Raw genomic sequence first — 10,707 nt, 5'->3', positions numbered from 1 at the left:
CCCCACACTTTCCGCAGCTGGAAGAAAGGCAGGTTCCTCTTGGGCTCTTGAACTGGAACAGAGTCATATGCAATTGTCAGAGAATTACTCCCCTACCATTAACCACATCCTGCCTTGCAACATCACTGGCACTTTTACATTTTAAAAAGTTACATAACTACTATGTTATTACAGGACTTTTTGGGGTGCTATGCCTGGTTACTCTCTCATACATCCGTGTACCCCATTACAGAACAAGCATGCACTAGTCAATAAACAGCTTTAGATTTGATTTGAAGAAAGGCTTTGTGAATCATGTGGAGATGGTCATACGTACACAGGCTCATATAATTTCAATAGAAACTTCCATGCTCACAATATTTAAGGTCATATGAAGCTTTCTAAAAATGCAGCTTCAACCAGCAGTCAGTCCTGGAAGATGACTAAGCAATAAGCCTGGAGATCTCTAAGCCTTTGAACACTTGATCTGCTTATTCTGTGTGTGTGTGTATGTGTGTGTGTGTGTGTGTGTGTGTGTGTACACAGGACTGGGAGGTACATTAAAATGTCCTTCGCCCTGGCTGGGTGGCTCAGTATGTTGAAGCGTCATCCCATATACCAAAAGGTTGCAGGTTTGATTCCTCATCAGGGTGCATACAGGAGGCAACTGATCAATATTTCTCTCTCACATCAATGTTTCTTTCTCCCTCTCTCCCTCACTCTCTCTCAAATCAATAAAAAACCATGGACATAGACAATAGTGTGGTGAAGGCTGGGGTACGGAGGGCAGGCAGTGCAGGGGCAGGGTAGAGGGGGTCAATGGGGAAAAAGGGGGGACATCTGTAATACTTTCAACAATAAAGATAAATTTTTAAAAAATTACCCCGAAACAACAATAAAAAATAAAATTAATTAAACAATAAACAAACATCCTTGGCCTCACTGGTGTGGCTCCATTGTTAACCATCGACCCATGAACCCAGAGGTCACAGTTCGATTCCTAGTCAGGACAATATACCTGGGTTGTGGGCTTGATCCCCAGCAGGGGACATGCAAGAGATAACCGATCAATGATTCTCTCTCATCATTGATGTTTCTATCTCTTTTTCTCTCTCCCTTTCTCTCTCTACAATCAATAAAAACATTTTTTTTTTTAAAAAACCATCCTCAATTGAGGATTAAAAAACATTTTTAAAATGTCTATCTAACATTCATACAATGGAATACCACTACACAGGCATTTAAAAAATAGGCAGCAAAAGAGGAAAAATATTTTCCAAAATGTATTAAGTGAAAAAGGCAGATACAGAACAGTACATATTGTATGCTACCATTTGTTTCAGGGGGAAATGAAGAAATACTAGTATATAATCATATATAATCATATATATATATATATAAAATCATATATATATATATATATATATATATATATATATATAATCATATATATATAATGCGTAGAATACCCCTGGAAGGTATACTCAAGAATTTGATAGTAGCAGTTTCTCTGGAAGAGGCTGGGGTACTGGGGAGAGAGGATGGCTTATTTTCCACTCTATATGTTCTTGCACCTTTTGATTTTTTTGGCATATGTGGATGTATCCATTATTAAAATATAAATAAACTCAAAAATAAATAAAATGGCCACCTGATTCAAGGTCAGTGGCTTGCAGGCAGTGTTCTCTGTCCGTTTCAAATGCTACCTAGAGGCTGACATTAACTGAAGACTTCCTTTACTCTTTTTTGGCTGGGCTACTCCTCACGTGTCCCTAGTAAAGAAGGCTGCCCCGAGGATAGAGTAAGCTGATCTTGGTGTGGACCCCTCTGCTGGCCCATGTCTCTCCCTCCTGCCTTGTCCCAAGCATTATAAGTGACTATTGAAAACAACAACAAATAACCACAATGACGTTCTTACGGATACAGCTGACACTTTCAGGTTGGGGCCGTGGGGAGATCTGAGTTTCATAGGTGACTTTACTGTTGTCAAAGAGAAAAACGAGATCCATGTCCAATGTGTGGCCCTCGTTGAGCTGCGAAGGGACAAGAACAAAATGAGATCTCCTGAATCCAACCCCGCCTTTATCCAAGTAATAATGAAGATATTTCAGAGTGTTTCCCACTGTTCACCAACAGCATCGTCTTCAGCCAGCAAGTACTAAGCACCCAACTGGCCTCTACTTCCTTTTCCTGTTCCTTTTACACTTATTTATCCCAATGTACACCTCATTTGCAACTTTTCCTGTTCCTTTTATACTTATTTATCCCAACATACACCTCATTTGCAACTTATTACATTCCCTTTTATTCTGTGATTGTCTTTTAAGTGCAATTTAGACATTTGCTATCTCCTTTTCTCTCCAATGATTGTTTCTGACATGTTAACTTCAATCAGTTTTGTGGGGGTAGGGACCATGTCTTGCATTGCTGTGGTTGTCAGCACAGTTCTGTACACAAGAGGCACATCATCAATAGTTTTGGGTTGACTTGGAAAAATGAAGCATCACATTGACAACAAAGGCAAAATAAAGGCACTCTTAAGTGGCCTGGAAGTAACAAGACAGGTGTGGAGTGATTGGTGTCTCCTATTAGGACACACAGGGGATCTCTCATTCCAAACAGGCAGGTATCTGTGTGATGAGCAGAACTGACTAAGTAGAGCTAACATCTGAATGCATGATTATTTTCCTTGCAGGCAATGTCAGGGTAAAACAGGGCATGCTGCAAGAAGCCCAGGGCTCACCTTCCCGTCTGAAATACACTGAGTGGCAGGCTTGTCGGAGATCAACGCCAGACCTGCTTCTTGCAGCAGCTCCTGGTCCTCCTCAGGGATTCCTGTGTCCTGCCGAATTCTGGCCTTTAAGCTCTGCAGACTCTCGTCTTCTGACACTGGATAGGTGTGAATGGTGCCTGTGACCATGTTCAAGATATGAACCAGCTGCAACACAACCCAGATGTTATTGAAAAATCCCAACTTTACAGAGATGCCCATCTCTGGATCCTTTGCTACTCCCAACACTTCCCAGCCACACAAAGCAAGGGCCTAGCTTGAGGGCCCTGGTACATATACTCTAGTCTGTAATATTCGTGTTTGTCCATAGCTACAACTTTAGGACCTATGTCAGTCAGCACGGGTTCTATCCTCTTATTTATGTAGAGAGATATTCTCACAGCAGCCTAAATTTCCCCAATGGTCAGGCGGCCCATGACCTGGTTTTTAATGAGTATTTCTTTCTCATAACAACTGCTGTGTCCCATGGGGATCTGAGCTGTTGCCTCCACGCTCACCTTTAAGTTTAAGATGTCATCCAGGGCCTTGAAGCAGCCATTGGGCCCGTACGCGGGGTCAGTGCCCCTTTGCCGGGGGTGCCACATCAGCATCAGCTGCAGCCACTTCTCCAGTCGCTGCAACAGGATGCTGAGAAGAAGAGGAGCACAATGTAGGAGGGACGCCTCTAATGCAAATTTCAGGGGGCCTTCACGTGGGATTAAAAAGCACACACGTCCATTTCACTGTTATACACACGGATGGCAGCCAATAAAATAATCACTTAAAATGAATTAATATGAGAGAAAAAGTAAACATTTCCAACCAACTTAATTATTCAGGTGCTTATCCCCTCTCCTGGTCTGTTAAAAAAAAAAAAACCCTCAAAATTAGGGATTTCTCAGCAGATGGGTCAATAGGCTGATGTCCAACTGGCTCTGTGAGATGATCTAAGCTTTGTAAATGCACTTATAGGCGTGCCTGACCTCCGGGTGATCCCCCCACTCAACCTGGAACCCCTGCTGCTGGACTTATGTGGTTAATCACCTCGTCAAAGGTCCACATGACAAAGGTCACTCCTTCCCTTGGCACTGCAGGCCCTCCCCAACCTGCCTCCTGTAAGGTCTCAGCTGACCTCTCGCCACCCCCACGAAAGCCCTTCATGAAGCCAGTACTGCTACTGACTGGTTCCCTAAACGTGCCTTTGCTCCCCCCAATTCTTCCCCTTTGAACTTCCTTCCTCTTTATCTATCCATGTCCTGCACATCTTTCCAAATCCTTCCACCAAGTGCTAGCTCAGCCAAAGTCATTCCACATAGCTCTCATCCACACAATACATCTCCCCATCCTCTATATACTCACGGTAATTGTTATCCATGCTATTCATGGATAATGTGACTGCCTTCTGGCTTTCTTTTGTACCATTCCCCAATTCTGATATTATTGTTTAACTGTTCATATTCTGACTCTAAGACCAGATTGCAATGCTGTTCAAACTATAAATGTTTATTTGTTGGCTATTACACAGTACTCGGTTACATAAGCAATGCAAGGAGAAATATTCCCAACCCTTAAAAGGCTTACAGGTGAGTAGGAGATCAACTCAATGCAAAACCAAATGTGACACAAGGTTGAAGCTACTAATCGTAATCAAAGGTACATATAAATTGCTATGTGAATTTAGAAAAGAAGATTTCTAGATGGGGCTAGGGCTGGGAATCCACCAAAGTTTAAGACTAAGAAGGATTATGTCCAATTTTTATCATAGGTTGATATCCTGATAACCCATTTAAAAGCTATCAGCTGTCACCTCAGACATCTATTTCAAAGAGTGGAAAAAATGTGTTGAAGAAAAATGCCACTGTACCTTACCTGTTAAGATTATTGGGGTAGGGTAAAGAGCTCGAAAATTTCACTGCTCCATTCAAGTCTTCAAAAACGACGATGTCCATCTCACTCTTCTGCCGGACTTTGGAATGCCTGCAAGCGTGCATTCTTGTTACTTACAGCCCTTAACTCACTTCGTGGTCAAGAGCCATTGGACACTTGTAACATGTCACTTTACAACTGTGCAGGATACCTCCCAGGTCACTATTTAATCTCTTCAGGTAATGGTCAGTGCATGTGTATCCTGGTAGGAAGGCTCCTGTGAGCATTCACTAGTAAGAATGATGGTACTGCCTGAATGAGTAGAGTCATTAACCCTCCTGTGCCCAGAGGTCTGCAGATGGAGCTGCTGACTCATTTCATCCTTGGCCCGTCCTTATCATTTTCTCTAATTCAAAACTCCCATGTTTTGATGGAGGATAAAACTGGGACTTCCAAACCATGACTATGCACATATCACATTTACAGGAAATACGCACAACACATGCACTTCCCTCTAAAACAGCGGTTCTCAACCTGTGGGTCGCAACCCCTTTGGCGGTCGAATGACCCTTTCACAGGGGTCGCCTAAGACCATCCTGCGTATCAGATATTTACATTACGATTCATAACAGTAGCAACATTACAGTTATGAAGTAGCAATGAAAATAATTTTATGGTTGGGTCACAACATGAGGAACTGGATTTAAAGGGCCAGAAGGTTGAGAACCACTGCTCTAAATGTATATGGCTAAATATTATTTCTAAGGGTAAATGAACTTTTACATTTCCAAATTTAGAGAACTTATCGGTGCACCTGAAATAGTATTTAAAGGGGAAAAAAATTAGCCCTAGCTGGTTTGGCTCAGTGGATAGAGCATCGGCCTATGGACTGAAGGGTCCCGGGTTCGATTCCGATCAAGGGCACATGCCCGGGTTGTGGGCTCGATTCCCAGTTGGGGGCTTGCAGGAGGCAGCCGATCAATGATTCTCTCTTATCATTGATGTTTCTATCTCTCTCTCTCTCCCTTACTCTCTAAAATCAATAAAAATATATTTAAAAAATTAAAGTCCAACCAGTTTCAAATCTTCTTGGTGACAGGGTAATAATTTGAATAATGCTTCATAGCTAAGCAAGTACTTTGACACTGAATAGGCACTTCCTTTGCATGTGGCAGACACTGTTTTTAGACTCCCATTCAGTGGTAAGGAAATAAAGAGCAGGTGATTTGCCCAAGGTCATACAACTACAGAATGGCAGAACTGGGAACTCAAATCCAAAGTCTGGTGTTCTTTTGAATGTCTGAATCTTTCCTTTCCAAAAACACCTAGGAAATTTAAATACAAAGTATTCCCGTGAACACTTCTCATTAGTAAAGGGTGAACTGGCTCATGGGAAACCTCAAAGAGCTGGCAGATGGCCGAGGCTGGTGGCTTACAGCTCTGGCTGAAACTGACTGTGTAAGTCAGGTGCACCAAGACTCTTCATTACATTCAAGTGGGATGAGCCTCTAATACAGCAGTTCTCAACCTGTGGGTCTCGACCCCTTTGGGGGTCAAACGACCCTTTCACAGGGGTCGCCTAAGACCATCGGAAAACACATATATAATTACATATTGTTTTTGTGATTAATCACTATGCTTTACTTATGTTCAATTTGTAACAATGAAATTGGGGGTCACCACAACATGAGGAACTATATTAAAGGGTCGCAGCATTAGGAAGGTTGAGAACCACTCTCTAATAGAATACTAGTCTGTCAATGGGAAATTATAAAAATAGATGGACATAGTAAATAAAATGCTTATTGCTTAAGTCCTAAATGTATTGCAAAGTAGCTTTATAATCAAATAATAAAGCTGAAATTACATTTGTCCTGAAATTACCATCTACCTGCCATCTGAAATGAGAGAGTCAAATTTTAAGAGTTGTTTGCGGCTTTATAAAGCAGATGAGACAGGCGCTTCTCACACACTAGTCCACTGCACAGCTTCTTACTGGGCTGAGAAATCCATTAGAAAGTGGTCACCTGGCCTTCCAGCACCAATGAGGGAAGTTCTAGGAATCTGATTCTGCAGACAACAGACTTACTAGGAAGATGATGAGCCATTAGGAATATATTTTCAAAGAGCACTTGTTCTTCCATTCCTAATGGATTTTAACTGATTTTGTTATAAATACTAGAAAAGGTCAACATTTGAACTGAAGAAATGCAGTAATTCTTTGGTTAGTTAGGGAACTACAGCTGTACAGATACTTAAAATTTTTTTCATAATGGTTACAGAATAAATTGTAACTATAAATTAATTAATAGATAATTCCTCAATATTCAGAACCTGTGCAAACCAACAAGCATTACTTGTTTTAAAATAAGCCACCACAGGAGGGCATATTTTGTCATTTCACAGGACTCCTCAAGAGCAGGGCCTTCACCTCATGCATCTTTGCATTTCCAACATCTGGTGTATAAGGCTTGACTGGACTGCCATCACACACAAAGGCTCTGAAACAGATTTCAAAGGCTACATCTTATTCTCATAAATAAGTGTTCTCATGATAAAAAAAAAAAATACCTGTTTTTGAAAAAGTTCATTGTTTTTACTACTTCCAGAAAGGTAGAAAAATGACAACAGCCAGTGTTGGCAAGGGTGTGGTGAACGGGATAGCTTTGTATGTTCCTGGTGGAGACAGTATTTATATAACTTTTCTATTGAGTATTTTGTTGCTACACATCAAAAACTTTTAAAACATGTATAATCTTTGATCTGTTGCTTCCATTTCTAGAAATTTGTCCTGAGGAAAACTAATTGTGAATAGACAAGAATTTTCCTACAAGGATGTTATCTTGGTGTTTTTTTCAAAAGTAAAAATTATAAACCACCCATGCTTCCAGTAATGGGGATAAGCTAAATAAGCTGTAGAACGGCCACGCGGTAGCACACCAGACAGACATTACAAATAACATGGAAAAACATAAAGCATTTTCAACACTAAGTTTGAAAAGCAGGTTCTATGGGACTATGTAGTTTATTTGTGTGGTGTGGGTTTTTTTAAGTATAACACACACACCGAAGAGCCTGGAGACACACACAAATGTTCATCGTGGTTGTTTCGAGGTGTGTGAAAGAAATCTCACCCTGTGAAACTGCTTTAGGAGCACATACAAGACAGAGTTCCTATTATGCTACCATTGAGGTGAAAAAGAGGGAGAAACACATTAATAAACAAACAAACAAATACAAGCCAAATTTGCTTGTATGTGTATGAAACATCCGTGGAAACATACCAAAAACCAATGCTATCGGGTGCCTGTGGGGAAGGAAATCAGGCTGGGAGACCAGTCTGACGTAACTTGCACTGTATACTCTTTTACGCTTTTTGAAGTCTGAAGTCTGAAGTTTGAACCATGAAACATTACTACTCCAAAAAACTAAAAACTGAAAACAAACAAAAAATTTGAGCCACAGTAGTTTAAATTAGTGTGTGGCTCTCAGGGAACAATTCTGAAAGAAACCTAACTAATTTAGGGGAATGTTAATTTTTATTTATTTTTAAAAAATATATTGTTATTGATTTCAGCGAAGAAGGGAGAGGGAGAGATAGAAACATCAGTGATGAGAAAGAATCATTGATCAGCTGCCTCCTGCACACCCCTTACCGGGGGTCGAGCCTGCAACCTAGGCATATGCCCTTGACTGGAATCGAACCCAGGACCTTCCCCAGGCAGACGCTCTATCCACTGAGCTAAACCGTCTGGGGAAGGAATGTTAATTTTTAAATTAGGCATTTCAGTAATGATTAACATATATAATGATAACACATTTTTATAATAAAAAAAAGTTCAAGGACATTTAAAAACTTAATTGTACCCTTTGGTTTTTTTACTAGAAAATCTTTCTTTGTAACTTATTTGGTTCATATTTTAAGCCATCTTCTTATACTTTTAAAATAAAAATGTACATTCAGGTTTAGTAAAAATTGTCAACAATAAATGTTCATGTAAATATTTCTCATTTGTCTTGCACGCATATCCTTGCTTTGTTGCCAGGGTGAGTGTACACATTTACACAACAGCCTGTGAATGTACTGACTTGTTGCTACTGAACATGGGACAAAGGCGATTTGTATGGTATTATATTTAATGATGCTCACACTTGACAACTGCTCTACTTTTCTGGTCTTTGGAGCTCGTACTGCCTATATGCTGGGTCCCAACAGGACTTGCTCTCTGGAAGACAGATCACAGATGGCTCAGGCCTAGCCTGGGAGCACCCAGTGAGATGGGAACAGGTGAAGCGACACGACAAAGACAAAGGGACATACTCCTTCCTTCAGGAGACTCTCCCGAACCCGCCCACCCCTGTCCCCAGGGCCGTGGTCTCTCACTCACCACTGCACAGGCTGCCAGTTGGGGAGAAAAGGCCGGAAGCCCGTGATGCACTCGAAAGCCAAGGTACCAAAGCTCCAGTAGTCGACAGTCACCGTGTACTTCTGCTGCTCCAGCAGTTCCGGGGCCTGCAACAGCGCATGGCGGAAACACACCTGAGCCCCTGCAGGAGGGGGCAACCAGCCCTTCCGGTCACGCCCCACACTTTTCCTGGCTCCATCCAGGAGGTACTGGCATGCCTGCTCCAGGGTGAGGAGGTGACCGTGTTTAGGTGGTGGTATCTAGGATTTTTCTGAACCTCACTGACTAAAAAAGGGTATTTTTAGGTAGATCAGAGTACCTCATATATCTTTCTCTTGGGCAAATGGGAAAATAGTCTATACACAACAAAGGAAAATGATACTGAGCTGTATATACCAAATGCATAGTACACACATTAAATGCTGGCCACGTCTCCTAACTGATGTGTTTTGTGACGTGTGTACAATGAAAATGGAATATTTACAATCAGGCAAGAAAAAAGCCAGATACCTGACTGCTGCCCACGTGGAGAGAGCTGGGGTGACCAAGGAAAGCTTTGCAGCACAGGTGGGACCAGGCCCAGGCCTGGAAGAAGGCCCCATACATGAGTGTCTGAGGGGAGACATTCCAAAAAGGACCATCACAAGCAAAGGCATGGAGGCAGGACTGTGTGTGGTCTGGCTGAATGTGTGACACTTACGGATGGACCAAGGAGTCCAAACCACAGGGGAAAACTGGGGGATGGGCAGGTCAATCTCTGTGTCTCGTATGGACAGTTTTGGCTCCTGCAAGTGAACGATTTCACTGAGCATCCTGGTCAGAGCACGGGGGTCCTCCCCTTCCCCCAGAATGCTGCTAAGTCAATTAGGATTCCGAGGACACTTCGCAGGACCTACATAATTTCATTATATGGACACAGGTGCCTTAACCATAGCCCCCCACTCTGCAACCTCTCTTCCACAGCAGGGGATAAGCTGATGGAACCCACACCCTAGTTAGTGGGATAAGCAGAAAGTATAAATGCACTTAGAAAGACTTAGAATTTCTCTTCTTTTTAATTTAAGAACTAGATAGAATATTTAAGCTCATCCAATCCAGTAGCGTTCAATCTTTTATTGTTTTTTGTTTTTTAAACTGCAGGCTCCTTTATCCAATCAACATTTTGCCGGTTGCTAGCCTCCACAAGCAATCGATCACCAAGTCTTGCCAAGTCTCTTGCTAAGCACTGCTTACATCATTTTCTACATCCTCACCGCTGCCATCAGCTCTGAACAGCCTATCACAATGTCCTCCTTACTACTTGCTCAAGATTTTACTCTTGTTCAGTGAAATTCATTCTTCCCACCCTATCAAGAGCGATCTTTTCAAAAGGTAAACCTGATCTCTCTCCAACTTAAAATCCTTCGATGTCTCTCCAAATGTTTTAGGAGAAAGTCTAAAGTCTTAAACCAGCTAACAAGTCCCTGAATCGTCTGTCCTCTACCTCTCTCTCCAACTTCAACTCCAGGTACTCTCTCCCTTCTTCTCTAGATCCCTGTCACTCTTTCTGGTCTGCCAATGTACTATCCCTGGAGGGATTTCCTCTCCTTCCCTTTTCACCAATTCATCCTTCAGGGCCCAGACTAAGTTAGGTCTCCCTAATATATATTCTTATCACTTTTCCTTTGCAGCACTTACCACAACTGC

The 10,707-nt window shown here is 41.9% G+C and overlaps 1 protein-coding gene across 1 annotated transcript; it reads right to left on the bottom strand.

The window, feature by feature from the left end:
- Positions 1 to 6: 6 nt before the first annotated feature.
- Positions 7 to 9,239, bottom strand: LOC102430620 (inhibitor of nuclear factor kappa-B kinase subunit beta-like; the record flags this gene model as incomplete). The annotated part of the gene is made up of 6 exons (XM_006109013.1): positions 7 to 52; positions 1,898 to 2,012; positions 2,723 to 2,917; positions 3,268 to 3,397; positions 4,619 to 4,726; positions 9,004 to 9,239. Coding segments are annotated over 6 exons (830 nt in total), but the record flags the coding sequence as incomplete, so codon positions are not given.
- Positions 9,240 to 10,707: the final 1,468 nt, after the last annotated feature.

This window comes from Myotis lucifugus, unplaced genomic scaffold, assembly GCF_000147115.1.
Source record: "Myotis lucifugus unplaced genomic scaffold, Myoluc2.0 scaffold_5003, whole genome shotgun sequence".
Classification (NCBI taxonomy): domain Eukaryota; kingdom Metazoa; phylum Chordata; class Mammalia; order Chiroptera; family Vespertilionidae; genus Myotis; species Myotis lucifugus.
Note: the sequence above shows the minus strand (reverse complement) of the source record. Positions and strands in the feature narration are given on the sequence as shown.